General features: G+C 49.7%; 1 protein-coding gene across 2 annotated transcripts in view; it reads right to left on the bottom strand.

The window, feature by feature from the left end:
* Positions 1 to 3,697: 3,697 nt before the first annotated feature.
* Positions 3,698 to 17,945, bottom strand: part of SEC14L1 (SEC14-like 1 (S. cerevisiae)) — a 75,807-nt gene continuing 61,559 nt past the window's right edge. Inside the window, exons 8-16 of one of the 2 annotated variants that reach the window (XM_011952805.1) lie at positions 16,753 to 16,841; positions 14,788 to 14,858; positions 13,723 to 13,894; positions 13,267 to 13,401; positions 10,662 to 10,796; positions 7,915 to 8,166; positions 6,606 to 6,784; positions 6,081 to 6,182; positions 3,698 to 4,252 (exon numbers count right to left, since the gene is read on the bottom strand). In XM_011952805.1, coding sequence (XP_011808195.1) covers positions 4,237 to 4,252; positions 6,081 to 6,182; positions 6,606 to 6,784; positions 7,915 to 8,166; positions 10,662 to 10,796; positions 13,267 to 13,401; positions 13,723 to 13,894; positions 14,788 to 14,858; positions 16,753 to 16,841 — 1,151 coding nt within the window. In that variant the 3' untranslated portion in view covers positions 3,698 to 4,236. Of the gene's footprint in view, positions 4,253 to 5,744; positions 6,183 to 6,605; positions 6,785 to 7,914; positions 8,167 to 10,661; positions 10,797 to 13,266; positions 13,402 to 13,722; positions 13,895 to 14,787; positions 14,859 to 16,752; positions 16,842 to 17,945 lie in introns of those variants that run through there. The other variant, XM_011952874.1, reaches the window with a different exon arrangement.

The following is a 17,945-nucleotide window of genomic DNA, read 5'->3' as shown; positions in this document are numbered from 1 at the left end:
GACCTCAGGTGATCCGCCCGCCTCGGCCTCCCAAAGTGCTGGGATTACAGGCGTGAGTCAACGTGCCTGACCTATATCAGTGCCCTTTATACCTGGAAGTCAGTTTTGCTGGTTATAAAATTTTTGGCTTCCTCTTTCCTTGGAAAGTCTTCATCCATTTTCTTCTGGCAGAAAGCTCAGTCCTCAAAAAACTTGATTCCCGAGATGCCCCAAGGATTTCTTTTTTTTGAAGTCCAGCACTTTTCCTAAAATATTCTTGGTGTTGGTCCTTCTCAGGCCCTCCCTCTTTCAATGGCACCTATGTGTTTGCTTATTTTCAACAGCATCCCTTTTGAAGGCTTTCCATCCTTTTATTTTGATTTATAAAACCATCCTCATTCTTCACTTGGCATCTTTTCACTTTGCGTTCCCTCTAATTTGTCTCAATTTCTGAAAGGATTCCTGCATTTCTAATCTTTCTTGAGTTCTGTCACTTCATTTCTTGAGTTTTTCTGACTCTGATTATGCTTTTTACATTTCATATCATTTTCTTTATGCTTTTTAGTTCATTTTAAAAATTATTTTTGGGCTGAGTGTGTTGGATCACGCCTTTAATCTCAGCACACTGGGAGGCCATGGCAAGAGGATTGCTTGAGCCGAGTTTGAGACCAGTCTGGGCAACATAGCAAGCCTTGTGTTTAAAACAAAATAAAAAATGGGCCAGCACAGTGGTTCACGCCTGTAATCCCAGCCCTTTGGGAGGCTGAGGTGGGTGATTACGTGAGGCCAGGAGTTCGAGGCAAGCCTGGCCAACATGGTGAAACCCCATCTGTACTAAAAATACAGAAATTAGCCAGGAGTGGTGGTGCATGCCTGCAGTCCCAGCTACTAGGGAGGCTGAGGCAGGAGAATTGCTTGAACCCAGGAGGCGGTGGTTGTAGTGAGTGGAGATCACGCCACTGCATCCAGCCTGGGCGACACAGCAAGACTCCGTCTCAAAAAATAAAAAATAAAATAAAATACAAAATAAAAATAAAACAAAAATAGTTTTTAAATGTGTTTTCTTTGGTCTGTTTTGCAGGCATGCCTTTCTGGCTTGCTTTCATTGTTGGTGGGAGTATTACTCTACTCCCCACTTGGAGCCTTCTACAGGTTTGACTGCTACTTTCCTGATGCTCATTTTGATGGAAAAGTATTTCATAAACATTCAGAATGAAGTGTGCTTCAAGAAAGCTGCTCTAATTTTGCAGTGCTCCCTCTCTGTTGTTTTGTGAAACGTTTTAAACACCGCGTCCCATCTGCTTTCATGGCTGCCCTCATGACCCTCCCAGGTACTTGCACAGACTTGTTTCACTCCAAGTGGTGGAATATGCTTTATTTCCTCACTATGAGGTTCCTTCCAGAAGTGAGACCCGGCACGTCAGTCCAGGGAGTCCAGAGGCAGGGCCTGGTCTGCTCCCCTCAACCCTATCCTCTCCCCAACGGCCTCCATGTCCCCAGGCTCCAGGTGCAGCCCAGTTGGTCCGTGTCACCTGCTGAGCACACACTGGCCTTCCCTGGGGTTCATGTGCCTCCCACTGGGGTTCATGGGGCCTCGTGGCTTCTGCTCTCCCATCCATCAGACATTGTGCGTGTATCCTCTGTGTTCTCCTCCAGACACAGATAACCGATGGGTCTGGTAGGTCCGGCAACTATCGGTGGTTTACCCCAACACGCCTCTACTTTGGGGTTTATGGGGATACTTTATCACCTAGTTTTGCTGTAAATGATGTCCATAGGTTTCTCTATTATTGGTTACAAAATATGTAACAAACGCTGCCATTTCAACCATTTTAAAGTGACAATTCACTTGTCTACAGGTTTTGGGTTTTGCAGTCTAGTTGTACTACCATCTTCCCAGAATCCCTGGCTTTCCAAGGCCTTCACTTTTCAAGCAAAACTGATTCCAACTGGTTTGTTTCATGATGACATTAATAAGAACGCCTCCAGCACAACTTAAGAACTGGAAGACAACCTACGGTTTGGGCTCTGCCAAAGTTCTGCAGAGATGGAGTATTAAAGGAAACATGATACATTTAAGAATCATCACATTGGCCGGGTGCAGTGGCTCACGCCTGAAATCCCAGCACTTTAGGAGGCCGAGGCGGGTGGATCGTTTGAGGTCAGGAGTTCGAGACCAGCCTGGCCAACATGGCAAAAACCCATCTCTACTAAAAATACAAAAATTAGCCAGGCATGATGGTGGATGCCTGTAGCCACAGCTACTCAGGAGGCTGAAGCAGGAGAATCACTTGAACCTGAGAGATGGAGGTTATAGTGAGCCGAGACTGTACCACTGCACTCCATCCTGGGTGACAGCAAGACTCTGTTTAAAAAAAAAAACAGAAACAAAAACACAACAACAAAAAAGAACAAACGCGGCCGGGCGCGGTGGCTGAAGCCTGTAATCCCAGCACTTTGGGAGGCCGAGACGGGCAGATCACGAGGTCAGGAGATCGAGACCATCCTGGCTAACACGGTGAAACCCCGTCTCTACTAAAAAATACCAAAAAATAGCCGGGCGAGGTGGCGGGCGCCTGTAGTCCCAGCTACTCGGGAGGCTGAGGCAGGAGAATGGCGTAAACCCGGGAGGCGGAGCTTGCAGTGAGCTGAGATCCGGCCACTGCACTCCAGCCTGGGTGACAGAGCAAGACTCCGTCTCAAAAAAAAAAAAAAAAAAAAAAAAAAAAAAGAACAAACGCATTACTAATGGTTTGGTGGCCTAATATAAACACACTGCTGTTCAAGATGCTCCATTTCCGTGTGGCCCTTTCTGAAGGTGGTCAGGAGACGGGCTACCATCCTACGGCCCTCGCTGACTTTCCAAGCTGCCTCTGGCTCCCACCCTGAGAACTGGATGGCCAAGCCAAAAGCTTGGTAACAGCAGCTCCAACTTGACAACAGACACAGAAATATGAGGACATCAAGGGAATCCAGGTAAAAAGCCTCTTCCTTCCTTCCATCGCAGGTTGGCTAAGTCATTGAATTTCAGCACAGCTAAGGTCCTGACTGCCTGTGGACACACTCACAGCCCAGGCCCAGGATGGGAGTGAGGGCACCCTCGGTCTCCCCTGCTTCCCACCCAGGTGCCAGCCAGACCCCCCGGCTGTGTCCTACCAAGGACAGACTGACTACTAGGAAAGTCAATGATCCTGTGGTTCCCAGTTGGGGAGGAACTGGCTTCTGCAGCCTGGCACGCTGCCCCGAGCTGCCTTCTGGTCTGCCCTGCGCTTCACCAAGCCAGCAGCCTGCTCTGCCCGCTGAGTTACGACCGGAAGACCCACTGACTGGCAGGGGAGTGGAAATAAGGTAACCCAGGCTTCTAAAGGTCCACACCTGCCTATTTTATTTTCTTGGAGGTGCCTGATGACAGCAATCCTTTTTATCACAACAGAAACATCACAGCAGGGATCGCCCCATCACAGTGATGTCTTATCTGGCTGCGTTTAAGAAAAACCACGTCATGTCTCCTTAGAGAAGTGAGGATTACAAACACTGGGTTCGCTTCTGCATCAGCAAACATACGGCTGTGACCTGAGGACGGACCGCTCACCTGTGAGACAATCCCACACAAGCTCTGGCTTCAGAAGCTCTCTGCTTTCTTCAATCTCTAACATTCTCCTAAGAATTTCAAACTATTCAAGGGAAACTGGTGTTTCACAATAAGAGAAAGACATTCTTTTCTTTAAACAGTTCACATTTATTATTGATAACAATAAAAAAATCTTTTAAAGACTATCAGTATTGTATTACCAAGTGAGGTAATATGTTTACAAAACATTTACAGAATTTGATATGCAAATAACAAATTTAGGAAGGAAAGTGAATTAAGACATAAGTAATAGAGGGAAAATCAAAGAATCATTAGTACTAAGAAACGGGAAATGACAGCAGCGTTTTAAAAGAGTGGCAAGGTCCTAAAAGTAGAGACATGATGCAAACTGCATACTCAAACCATAGCTGCCCCAGAATTCCCTTACAAGGGGAGTGAGACTGGATTACTCGGGAGGAAACCCAGTAAGCATTTGTGCCGTCATGTGCTTTGAGCTCTTCACGATGCACTAAACTCTTTGGGGAGAAAAGAATGCCACTCCCGAATCAACTTAAAAAGAACAGATCTTCAGCCTGGGAGGGGCAGGGGCGGCTGCCATTCAGAGAGTTCCATAAACGTCTCTGGGCACATGAGGATTGTTGAGTGAAGCATTTGCCTGGCAGCTGTCAGCAAAATCGCCATCTGAGACACAGAGAAAGAGAGAAAGAAAGAGAAAGCAGGGACCATCTTCAGGTCCTTGTGATTTGGGAACAGGAAGCACCGGGTGGAAGCAGGACAGACGCACTACTAACCCTACCTACTAACCCGACCTACTAACCCTACCTACTAACCCTACCGCGCTTTCCGGAAGCAAGGCTTCGGGTGCCACTGAGGAGCTCGATCTCTAAGAGCAAACACACAAACGTGGTCCAAACGCAGGTGATCACAGCAGAGGCCCCAGGACATCTACAGTGTGCAGGCAGCCACTAGGGCAGACCCGGCCGGGCCAGAGGGCTGCTTGGTCCCTCCCCCGCCCTCCTGATCCCTGCACGGGGCGCACACAGCCTCCACACAGCTCTCCAGTCACACAGCACCCACCCAGTGCCTTCAGAGCGGCGCTGAGATGGCACAACCAGGATTTCCATGCCTACCACACACACAGGTGACAGCCGCGTGGGGTTTGGCATGACAAACACGTCCTCTGCTGCACAGAGAAACACACGTTCCATGTCCTTATCGTGGAGGCCATCCCCTATGCAACTTCCGGACAGATTCTCAAATAACCTGCTTTTCCCATAAAAAGCTGAAAAAATAAGGGCCTGTACCAGATAGAGCAGGCTTTAAAATCAGGAATTAAACAGAAAATATAAAAGGCAAACAAATCCCATATTCTGATTTGCTTCTTTGAAGACTCCTTCATTACTCAAACTAAGTTTCTACTCACCCCGTCCCCCCAGCACCCCCACTGTCATGCACACATGCACACACACAGCACATGCACACACACACGCATGAGTCCGCAATTCCCATGTACACAGAAGCAGGGCTCCTACACGCCACAAGCCACCCTGAAGTGGATGCGGGAGATGCTGCTTAGCTATTAATAAAACCCCGTGGACAGTGTCAAGCGGCAAATGCGACTTGCTGGTTCCAAGACGGCCTCCTAGCGGCTGGAACTGTCTGGGCTCTGAGGACAACGAGCCACCAGAGGGCACCGAGGAGATGGGCGACACTGGGCTGGGAACTGACTGCAGGTGAGAAGGGCGACGCGCGGAAGGAAACAGGGAACGAACCCCCCACCCACGTTCACATACAGAAAATTCCTGCTCTAAAAAGTATCAAAAAGATTCGAAAAGGAGGAAAGAGAAAGTGACGTTTAACGATGGCAGCATTTTCCTAGAGTCACCAGGAGTCCCCGAGAGCCCCTCCTGAGCCCCCGGCCCACTTCAGGACAGTGGGTGGTGTGGGTGGGTCTGGCCCTGGGACGGGGTGCTCCGCAGGTGGCCTCTGAGTCCGCAGAGGAAAAGGGCCTCAAGGGCTGGCCCTAAGTCCACAGACCATCTCGACTGTGGCAGGAGGTGTGGGGGCTGCAAGGCATCTTGGGGGAAGCGAGCTGGCAGCTTCCGCCCCAGGTGAGGAGGGGCCATCTCTGGAGGGTGTCACTGGAATTCATTCATTAATGGACAATGCGGAGTTCGTTGGAAAAATTTTTTGCATCAACATCTGAGACCACGTCAATCCTTTAATTGGTATAGAAACTACTATTCTTCTTTCAAGAGAGCCCTTGTGCTCTGGTTTGATTTTGTGCACAACGTATACAAAATCTATGGCTACTGAGTTAAGTTAGGATCAGAGTTAAAACTACCTGCCAAGGTAGTTTTGGGATCAAATGACTACATTTACCATCTGAGAGCTATCTGCTATCTAGAGGTGAGAGGAGTCTGTACAATGTCGCCCTGGGCGGGCGGGCGCGGCTGGCTGTCCGAGGAGGGGCGGCCGTCACACACTAGGTGCAGGCAGCGTGCACTACCTGGAGATCATGGAGCTGGAGTGGGACTGGCTGGAGGAGGTGGTGGCGGCACTCAGCTGGGAAAAGCCGCTGTGGCTGGACTCCAGGCTCGTCATGGAACCTCTGTAATGGCACAGGGAGGGGCGAGGCGTGAGGACCACCCTGCCAACCACCCGCCTGCCCACACTGCCTGCTGGACTTCGTGGCCCACCCTGCTCTCTGCTCACTTCTCAACCCCATCAGTGCTTGCCAACGGGGGATGGACCTGAGTAACCCACCCAGGGGGGCCGGCTTCCCACAGCCTGCACACAGACAGCAGCGTGAGCGAAAGCAAAGGCAAAGTCAGCTCTGTCCCTGACACTCTCCCTCTGCAGACATGCAGGGAGTCACAGTGCCAACAAATGACCCCCAAGCCACTCCCTCCTGGTGCCCCGAGCATCCCCGAAACCTGACGCCACTGCTGATCCTGCACGTGGCGTGGGACTGCAGCCCCCCTCCAACCACGCCGAGCCGTCCGCAGCACCTGCTGTGGGAGAGTGGCCGCACCTGAAATCCTCCGAGCCGATCACCTCGGTGTAGTACATCACTTTACACTTGTGTGAAGAGACCTGCAGGGATGCGAGCACGTCGTCCACCCGGGGCAGGCTGCTGGCAGCGCACGCGGGCATGCTGTGGAATTTCCACTGCAGGATATAGAAGCCCGGCCACCTGGTCACATGGGAACCCTAGAACAAGTAGAGCAGTGGCAGCTGAGGGCAACTCGTTTCCGACCCCTGGCCCACCACAGGCTGTGACAAGTGCCAAGGGGGATTGTCTTTAGGATTTCATGTAGCTACAGGAACTATCTCAACGGGATTCAGAACCTATTTTGCTTCACCGGCAGGTTTGACAATGTCCTTCCCTCTACTGAGCGTAGTCACTCCCGGGTGCTGGGAAGCCCAGAGGGACAAGCTCCATGTCTGTGGCCCTCACGAGGCCACCCCAGCCCACCCCACCTATGGAGGCAGGAGCCTGGTGAGCTGGTGGCGCTCATGCTGGAGGGAGGGCTCAGCACAGCCTCCCTGGACCCGGCCTCACTTTCTCTGACATGCTGCCAATCGTCCAGCATGTTCGGGGCTGAAGGTGCGTCACCCCAGAGAGAGACGTCAATCCGCGGAAAGCTCTTTCTCCATTCTCTCTGAAATTCGTGACTGTGGTAACACAGCTTAGCTGTGGATTGTTTTTAAAATGGACAAAGTATTCTTTTACTCTGCCTCTAAGACTACTGAAACACTGACAAGGCTTACCCCTGAAAACTGTACAGGCAGCAACATGATGCATCTATTATGAAGGCCAGAAGCAACCCCCGCCCCCGCCCCCGCCCCAAGGCTACTGTGAGCACAGGCACCCAAAATAACCAGCCACAATGTGAAAAGGGAACTGAAAGCATTTGAAACAAATTAGGAGGTTTGGTAATGAGAGATAATAGTTCTCTAAATACTTGTCCCTCTTACTTCTATTTAGGGCGATTTTCCTTTGAAAAAGACAAATGCCACCCAGTGAAATGAGGCTGGGGGGAAAATCCTCTGAAGCCCAGCTGGGTCTGTGCGTGCGATGCCTTCCCTTCCTGTCACATGCTGCTTTCGGGAAAAGTCACAGATTCTGTCCAAAACCACTGCGAGGCCTGAACTCTTTCCTGTGAGACCCACTTGGCTTCCTGAGTCCCTCTGCTCCTCCAGGCGAGCTGCTCCTCCACAGGCAGTGCCTCAAAAGCTACACAGGGCTGCTCAAGGAGCGAAGCAAAGACTCCTACTCAAGACAGAATCACCAGCCGCACGGAGTCACAGATGCACGGTCTGCCCGTGTGAGGTTTTACCTGCACGCTTTCTCCTTCTTTGCAGATCAGCGGCGACTCCACCATGCTGTAGTCGCGGCCTAGCTGCCAGACTTTGTCTATGAGCTGCACGTTGTTCCCACCTGGAGAGGTGATGCTGTGGGCTCCCAGGGAGTCCTTTTTGGCTGGCTGTGGCGACCTCTTGGAGTGATAGATGTTAAAGACAATGTCCCCTTTGCACACGTCGAAATCCCAAGTGATAACTGACGAGGCATCCACGATCTGAATGAGAATCTGAAAAAGACACAGCGTCAGGCGGCCACGATCCACGAGCACCAGGCCCACGTGCTGCCAGTGCACCGTCCCCTCCAGGGGCTCCGGAGTGCAGGTGCTGAAGCTGGGGAGGAAAAGGCTGAATGTGTACGGGCGGATCTCTTTCCCCAGAGTCACACGCCACCATCCATTCAACCGCTGGATTCTGCTACGTGTCACGCACCAAGCTCTGTGCTCTTTGTGACCTGCACCTACAGGCCCGAGATCTCCCGTACACCATCTTCAGACACACTCTAAGAGGCCAGGTCTTAGTAACACCACACACGGTGAGCTCATACATGAGTGGTTCAGATGACTGCCCTGGGCTGGAGAGAACAGAAGGCCCTGGAGAAGGTGAGAGCTAAAGAAACAGCAGGCGGGGGAGCCTGAGGACAGCGTTCCCAGCGAGCGGGAAGCAGGGGCACGGAACCAGGCCTCCCGTGTGAGGCTCGCACGGGGGAAGAGTGGCGAGGCTGGGTGAGTGGCATGAGCCTCTGGCATGGCAGAGGTGGGGTTGAGGCGGTCAACCCCCTGGGTGCTGAGAACCAATCGGAAACTGAACTTAGACACGGCGCCGACAGAGCTTCCCCACAGGGAATGATCAAAGTCAGTTTCAAAGATTAGTGAGGGAGGGACGTGAGAATTAAAATCAGCTGTCCAGAGTTCTGCACTCACTGAACACTCCACCTAAGGAAGCAGCAGAGCCAGGCCGCGGCCCCTCTCGTCAGCCCACTCACTGCACGCCGCCTGCTGTGCCCTTCGGTAAGTGGCTGCTCCACAAGCCGGGCTCCCTTTCAATCCTGCCACTGCCACCTCACCACTGAAATCACTTCGGAATGTCCTTCCATGGCAGAGTCAGTGAGGTCCCAGAGTCCTGCCTAAGAACAGCAGGTGGCACTATGTGGCACAGCCTGCTCTTCAGCCAAGCGGCTCCTCACGCAGCTCCATCCTGAGACCTTGACCCCCCCCCCCGTGCTGACGGCACCTCTTTCCTGCATTCACAGTGGGGCCTCTGCTTCAGCCTTCCTTTAGGTTTGCTACCATCTCGGATCTGTGCTTTATTTAATAGCCAAAGCAGAAGTGAGGTTTTTACCATGTGGATGTTTATGATGCCCCCGATTCACACGAAACACACTGCATCCCAGGTTCTTGAAACATGGACAAGAGTGATAGTGCCTAACAAACAAGGAACAAGGACTCGGCCCCTGCAGCCTGTCCTCCTGGTAAGAAATGAATACAGATAATCCTCAAGACGTTATGAAATCTGAGATTCCCCTACGTATGTATCTCCAAGTAAGGCACACCAAATCTGTCTCTGCTTGTTCAAACCATGGCAACAGCATTCCCTTATCCACCTGCCCTGCAAGCACCAGGTGAGCTGCTCAGGAAGACACCCCAGCAGAAGCCACTGGCAGATGGCTGATCCAGGTGCCACCACGGCAGGAAGCAGGCCGCAGTCAGCTCCTGGCCAGCACCATTGCCCAAGCCAGCACCACATCCTCACCGAAAACCTGCTCTGCACAGAGCGTCACTGTCCTCTCCAACAACTCTGGGCCACGAACTTGACCTGGCTGAGAAGGGAGATTCCGGTGCAGGCCCCTCCTGCTTCAGGTCACTCGTGATGCTACAGGACAGACATACGGTGTGCACAGGAACGCGGAATGCCCCTGCTTCTCTACCAAAGTGACAGCAAGAAAGGAACACGGGAACATGCTCCTTGCTCCATTAGACTTTTACAGAAACAGGAAAATTCCCAAAATACCTATAAATAACCAAAACCCAGTCAAGAAAAAGTAGCAAATGGGCCAGGCACAGTGGCTCACACCTGTAAACCCAGCACTTTGGGAGGCTGAAGTGGGTGGATTACCTGAGATCAGGCGTTCGAGACCAGCCTGGCCAACATGGTGAAACCTCTCCTCTACTAAAAATACAAAACTTAGCTGGGTGTGGTGGCGGGTGCCTGTAATCCCAGCTACTTGGGAGGCTGAGGCAGGAGAATTGCTTGAACCCGGGAGGCGAAGGTTGCAATGAGCCAAGATCGCGCCATTGCACTTCAGCCTGGACGACAGAGTGAAACTCTGTCTTAAGAAAAAAAAAAAGAAAGAAAAGAAAAAGTAGCAAATGAAGCCTGTTCAATATAACCATGAAATAAACTAATTTCACCAGTTAAGTGCTCCAACAAGGAAAGATTAGCTATTCCTATCTGTGTTTGGTGGCTTTAGTAAAATGGAGGTCAAGAGATCCAATTTCCTTTCCAGGCACTCTGATCAAGCACTGCTAGTTTCTATTCTGAGAGAGATGGCTCTTCCATGTTGACATTTACTGAAACTAAGTATCGAGTGTCAACAAAAGCCTAAAGACAAAGAGCAGAAAAACAACTGGACTTTTCTGAAAGACAGGCTGCCAGGAAGCCCTGCCAGGGCCCGGCTCTCTGCTGAGGAAGGGCCCGCCCAGGTGCAGGAAGGTGGAGGACTTACCTCGTGCGGGGCTCCTTTGAAGACACTTGCAGACTGGTAGATGGTCTCAGTCCAGAGCTTGAGGTCTTCGTTCTCCAGCTCCTCCGCAGTCCGGTACAGAGATTTGGGGACCAGTCCGCCCTCTGGCACTTCACACTGGAAGCAGAAACACAGTGGTGAAACCTGTGCAAACACAAACCAACCCCACGAAACCCAGACACGCCAGCCAGCACCATCCCCCTGCGCTTAACTCCTGGAAGTTGCTGAGAAAATGGAAAACACTGGCAGGGTCGTAAAATACTCTGCACTGCTGAGCAATATGTTTTTAAAAACCACTTAAATACATGTGTTTTACTTTGCATCAACAGGAACAAGCTGAAGCTGAAGTAGCACAGAATTCCTACTAACACGCTTGAGGCACTGCCCCCAGTTACTAAACTGGCTCACAGAAGCACTAGCGTCTTTATAATGCCCTGTAAAGGAAGAGTATTACTTTAAGAAAAGAGTTTTGCTCTCAATAGCCACAGGCATCATTTTTATGATAGGAAATTATAGTCAAGATGTAGAATCAATGAATAATGTTTTGTGTCTGAAGTCAAATGACTGGTCTATAACACCAGCCAAAAACTAATGAAGAACTTCTTTTGAATTTGCCTGAAACAAGTTGAATTAGAATTTGTACATATCATAAATCTCCTAATTGACCTTTATACAATGACTCCACAGTAAAGTTCATAAAATCGAAGACCTCCTTTCTATTAGCCTTGGGAAGCAACTACATAGAAAAGAAACACTTCAGTCTTCAGCCTGCAAAGTGTCAAAGCAGCGATGTCGTGTTGGAAAAATACCAGACTGACCCCTGGTTAGTAACCTCTAGCCACCAGAGAGCAGAAGTGAACAACCTCCTTTCAACTACCAGCCTGAACAGCAGCAGCTCAGGAGAGTGGTGAAGAAGTCTTAGAAGGCCCGAGTTTTTGGACAGCTCAATTAACCACAGAGACGCTCAGCATTACGAACACACTACGGAGGTCGGCATGTGACAAACAGGTGCGACTGGCGGTGAGGCAGGTCTCCTTGTGCTCCGGCTCAATTCTTTGTGTCATAATTGGAAACAGCAACAACACAGGACGGCTAGCTCATATGAAAGGAGTTCAGAGGTTTCTACAAACCTGAGCCTGCAGTTTAACCTCACAGGCACTTGCTAAATTCTGGTCCTGTAACTTTTACTGTAACTTACTTGCTCTTTGCATTGCACTGTGATGATGCCCGTAATTTCCTTAAAGTGGAACTGATGAAGGAAAGCTAAATTCGTTTTCTAAATTTCTCTAACCATTCAGAAAGTCCAAAGTCCCTTGAATGTCCAATTCATTAGCTAAATACCTGAGTCAAACCCAGTGGGTACACATCTCTAACGGGTAACTTTATATGAAGGATGACTAGAGAGCCCTTCTGATAAGAAGCTTCACCCCCCGTGAGTTCAGCCGCCACAGTGTGCCATGGACAAGTCACTGGGACTTCTACAGGCTTTGGCTTCCGCAATGCTCCCACGCCACAACTGTGCACCACAGGCTAGAAGCCTACAAGGACCCCAGGTTCTGAGCTTCTCTGAATACAGGGTGAAGGAGAGGAGGCCTCTGCTTCGTTACCCAGCAACTCAGTGTATTAAAAACCCCAAACATATGTTGAGAACCACTTCCCTTCGTTTTTTTACTTTAAAGATGTTATCCAGGCCAGGCGTGGTGGCTCATGCCTGTAATCCCAGCACTTTGGGAGGTCGAGGTGGGCGGATTACTTGAGGTCAGCAGTTTGAGACCAGCCTGGCCAACATGGTGAAACCCTGTCTCTACTAAAAATACAAGAATTAGCTGTGGGTAGTGGCACACGTCTGTAATCCCAGCTACTCCAGAGGCTGAGGCTGAGGCTGAAGAATCGCTTGAATCTGGGAGGCAGAGGCTGCAGTGAGCTGAGATCGTGCCACTGCACTCCAGCCTGTGCAACAGAGCGAGACCCCATCTCAAACAAAACAAAACAAAACAAAACGTCATCCAGCCTGGGGCAATATAGTGAGACTCTGTCTCTACAAAAAATTAGCTAGGTATGGTGGTGCAGCCTATAGTCCCAGCTACTTGGGTGGCTGAGGTGGGAGGATCACCTGAGCCCACGAAGTCAGGCTGCAGTGAGCTGTGATTGTGCCACTGCACTCCAGCCTGGGTGACAGAGCCGGACCCCGTCTCCATTAAAAAAACAAGGAGGGGGAGGGGCAGGTGGGACATTTTGAGAACATTCAATTTTTTAATAGTATTTTAAAAAATATGACAGCTCCTCTAAAATGGTTTAAAGATCTGATTCACACAAAGCCGTATGAATAAAGCAAGCTACAATTGTATTATATTCTACAACAAATTCTCATTTTTATTTAACAATGAAGAAATGTACAGTATCAACAATTAATTAAATGGTTCTCTTTAACTTAACCCTGGATCAGAGAAATGGCGGCCAAAAGAAACAAAACAAAAACAAAACATCCAAATGACTGGAAGTTCTGCAAATCATTTGTGCAAATCAACACCGACCTCTCCCACCTGCAAAAGGGGCCAAATGTGCAGTTTCTCGCCTCAAGACATACCATGCACTCTCCACTCAGGAAATCTGGAATAATCTCTTTGTCGATGTAATCCAGCAGGCCTCCAGGACCCTGGTAGTCATTTCCTGCATAAATGAGGAATTTCCTTCTGGTGTTGTCATCAATGAACGGACTAACCTGTGAGAGGGAGAAGACCACGCAGTCACATTTCTCTGCTGCCTGAGTGTCCAAGATTAAAATGACAATGTGGTATTCTGAGTGGGAGGGTGGGGGGAGGAAATTCAAGTTTATATACTTCTTCTGTAAAGTCTAGTTGCATGGCATTAGGACACTCAAATTTTGTTTTTCCCCTTTCTTAAACAATTTGAGAAATCTTACAGCTTTGCATGCTTTTTTCCTAAGTAGTTAAGACTTTAGGTCACAGACACACATACATGAATGCATGCGTGTCTGCTTTCCAAATGGCTCACAGTTACTGCAAAAAGCATCTCAACGCACCAGCGTCCAGAGCACGGGAAACACCCTGGGCGCCCGCAGGATGAGAAGGCGGCCCAGCGTCTCCGGGTAGTTGGCCTCCACCACCTCGATGATCCGCAGCAGGGCTTTCACACCAGGTCTCCACAGGTGGCGCATGTTCAGCCCTTCCAAGTCCACCAGGCAGGTCCACGAGCTGCGGTTGTGCAGAGATGTGTTTCATTCGACAGACAGCACACTTAGCAAACTACGTCTTCTTATTTTTTTTCCTTTTTGGTCATTTATAGCTATTTCCAAATACATCATAATCAGTTTTTTAAAATTCTAGTGCTATGAACTCTGTTTATATCTACTTGTACAAGACACACAGGATCAGTGTGGCAGGACCAGGGCCTGAAACTGCAATTAAGGCTGATTGATAATGCATGAAAAGCTCTCTCAGATATGCTCAGTGAGCCGGCACGCAAAGCCACAGTGTGCTGTCCTTGACAGGCTAAACCGCCCCCCTAACCTGCCATCAACAGGGCACACAGCTGGTATTTTAACACATATTGTGTCTGAACTGCAGTGGGCTATGCTTCAACAGAGAGAGAGAGAGAAAGAGAGAGACAGACAAGCGCTGTCTCAGGAGCTGAGAATACGGCAATCAGCAAAAGGCCCTCAAAATCCCTGTTCTCATGGAACTTACATCCCAGTGAACCATCTACACCCCTTATCAATGTCAACCTTTGAACCACTGAACATTTTCAGAACTCGTTACTATAACTTAAAGCTTGGTTTACGAACACAGAGTCATCTGAGTCGGGAGGGGAGGCAAAAACAAGCAAACGACCTGCAGCCCTGGGCTCCCACGGCCCGCGAGACTAAGCAGACAGGCCAACCCACTCAGGCTGACGTGACAGCAACGCCGGGGGTCAAAAAACCCTAACTGTTCTGTCCCTTGTCACTGGCATATTACATGTTCACCTCTTTTCTACCTTTTAGAGCACCCTGGAAAATAATAAGCAGATTTTAATTCCAAAAATCAACTAGAAATATTTAATGCATTTTCTCAGTAAGTTGAAAGGAAAAACAAAATCCCACATCTACCTGATAGGCCGACCGAAAACTTTTGTATTCTCTTCGCATCGCCTTAGCCCTTCTTCATTTATGGAGAGAACCTACATACGAAAGGGCATGAAAATTGTCCATGATTAGTCTGAGGCTAAAACTACCCCGTCCAGCTATGGAAGAGGAACACTAACAGCGTATTACAGATGAGTGTGTCAACCAAAAAGTGACCTATGCAGATCTTCTTACACATTCACATGCGCTAACTAAACACATCACCACCAACAAAAATATTTCACTTCTGACAGAACAAACACTGTCGTGTGCGGCAAATCAAAGGTAACGGCTGTCCGAAGTGAAGCGTAGAGGAATCCCCAGATGAGCAGGGGCCTGGCTCTGGGGCTCTGTCTTCAGAACACACGCAGGGGAACAGCAGATGGGCGTCTGTGAGTGTGGGAACACTCTGATACCACACGTGGCAGCCAAGAGAAAAGGCAGCCTTAGAACAGACGTAAGGCATGGCTCAAGCGATCCTTTGCTTTAGGTTAACCAACCCTTCCCCTGTAGATGAAGACCATCCCCATTTCTATGTGTGATCGTGTGCATGTGGGGATATATAAACACACATGGTGGTGGGGGCAGACTAACAATACACAAGGGAACACCAACAGTGAGCCAGGCTCAGTGGTGGTGTTTGTAGTCCCAGCTACTCAGGAGGCTGAGGTGGGAGGACCGCTTGAGGACAGGAGTTTGAAGCTGCAGTGAGTCGTGATCACACCCAGGAATAGACACTGCACCCCAGCCTCGGCAACAGAGTCAGACCATGTCTCTCTAAAAAAAAAAAAAAAAAAAAAAGCCGGCCAGGCAGTGGGGAGCTCATGCCTGTAATCCCAGCACTTTGGGAGGCCGAGGCGGGAGGATCACCTGAGGTCAGGAGTTCGAGACCAGCCTGGCCAACATGGTGAAACCCTGTCTCCACTAAAAATACAAAAAAAATTAGCTGGACATGGTGGCAGGCACCTGAAATCCCAGCTACTCAGCAGGCTGAGACAGGAGAATCACTTGAACCTGGGAGGCGGAGGCTGCAGTGAGCCAAGATCACACCATTGCACTCCAGCCTGGGAAACAAGAGTGAAACTCCATCTCAACATAATAAAAAATAAAGTCAAAAGTGCGTATTTCAGGATAATGGGGTTATAAATGTGCCTTTTTCGTTTCTGTTTGTTTTCTTTTTTTTTTTGAGGCGGAGTCTCGCTCTGTTGCCTGGGCTGGAGTGCAGTGGCCGGATCTCAGCTCACTGCAAGCTCCGCCTCCTGGGTTCACGCCATTCTCCTGCCTCAGCCTCCCGAGTAGCTGGGACTACAGGCGCCGCCACCTCGCCCGGCTAGTTTTTTTTGTATTTTTAGTAGAGACGGGGTTTCACCGTGTTAGCCAGGATGGTCTCGATCTCCTGACCTCATGATCCGCCCGTCTCGGCCTCCCAAAGTGCTGGGATTACAGGCTTGAGCCACCGCGCCCGGCCTTCTGTTTGTTTTCAAATTGAAGGACCATCTTCTTCTCTGCGAGGCGGACGCACCGCTGCCAATGGCAGCAGCAGCAGAGTGGGGCCTGGCTGGAGTCGGCAGGCATTCAGGACGGTCTAGAGAAAGATGCCAAAAGCTCGCGTTAAGGGCCAGTGGAAAGAAAGCTATCAAGAGGTCTGCTGTGAGTGGCGTCCCAGGAGAGGGCAATTCCATGTGGCAGTGAACGAAAAGACTGAGAACCGCTGCTACACAGGCACCTCGGGGGAGACCTGACTGCCGCGCTGATGCTTCCACTGTGAGAGACACTTTTATAACTTCTTGTCTTCTTTTGAAATTTTAAGATGATATTAATGTATTTTCAGTTCTAACTACAAAAGCAATTCGTGTTTGTTTTAACAGGCTGGTTAACACCCCAATCCCACTGGCAGAGAAAGAAAGTGACGCCACAGTGGAGCCTGGAGTCTCACAGCCGCGCACTTACGTATCTCAGCAGGGCTTCCTCCCCGAGCGCTCTCACCAAGCCTTTGGTGTCCATCTGCCCCAGCCTGAGCACGTAGAGGGGCCGCCCATCTGCAGAGGAGGGGAGGAATGAGTTATCGGCACCATCCCAGTTGAAACTGAGGATACAACTCTAAGACCCTTAACAGGGAAATGCGTTCGCCTGTGTTCTACGAGTACTTGAAGATCTTTCTGACTCTTAGAAGCAGCAACTGATTCATGTGTGTGATGGGGGGTGTGTGTCCAATATTTACCCCAAAAAGTTGTAAATGAGAAAAACAAAAACCAACTGACAGAGTAGCTGTGCAGGGTCCTGGAAATAGAAGGCTGTGCTGGGATGAGGGGAATCCGGCTGGAGCTCAGCTCGAGCTGCCTATAGGCTGGGCTCAGTCTGAACAACTGCCCACAAGCTGGGTTCACCTTGAACAACTGGGGCTGCCCAAGAGCTCTGATTTTCAACAGCAAGGGAACATCAAACTATCCAGACACTTCTGCTATGACAACAGAGTACTTTTAAAATTTTCTTTTTTAGAAAATCATTTTTTTCATGTCACAGATTACTAAAAACTGAATGCAAGATTTTTAAAAGCCAGCTTCCCTCAATTCCCACTCTAAGGACCAAGATAAATGAGAACATTCTAAAAATCCTTAAAACCCCACCAGACAGCCTGTGTTGGCTCTACTCTTTTTTTTTTTTTTTTTTTTTTTTTGGAGACGGAGTCTCTCTGTGTTGCCCAAGCTGGAGGGCAGTGGCATGATCTCGGCTCACTGCAACCTCTGCCTCCAGGTTCAAGCGATTCTCCTGCCTCAGCCTCCCAAGTAGCTGGAACTACAGGTGCACGCTGCCACGCCCGGCTAATTTTTTGTATTTTACTAGAGATGGGGTTTCACCGTGTTGCCCAGGCTGATCTCGAACTCCTGAGTTCGGGCAATCCACCCACCTCGGCCTCCCAAAGTGCTAGGATTTCAGCCATGAGCCACTGTGCTGGGCCTCCTTTTTTCTTTTTTTTTGAGACGAAGTCTTGCTCTGTTGCCAGACTGGACTGCATTGGCACGATCTCGGCTCACTGCAATCTCCACCTCCCAGGTTCAAGCAATTATCCTGCCTCAGCCTCCTGAGTAGCTGGGACTACAGGCATGTGCCACCACACCCAGCTAATTTTTGCATTTTTAGTA

Source organism: Colobus angolensis, unplaced genomic scaffold (assembly GCF_000951035.1).
Source record: "Colobus angolensis palliatus isolate OR3802 unplaced genomic scaffold, Cang.pa_1.0 Scaffold1, whole genome shotgun sequence".
Lineage (NCBI taxonomy): Eukaryota > Metazoa > Chordata > Mammalia > Primates > Cercopithecidae > Colobus > Colobus angolensis.
The sequence above is the reverse complement of the archived record's forward strand: the minus strand, read 5'-3'. Positions and strand labels throughout refer to the sequence as shown.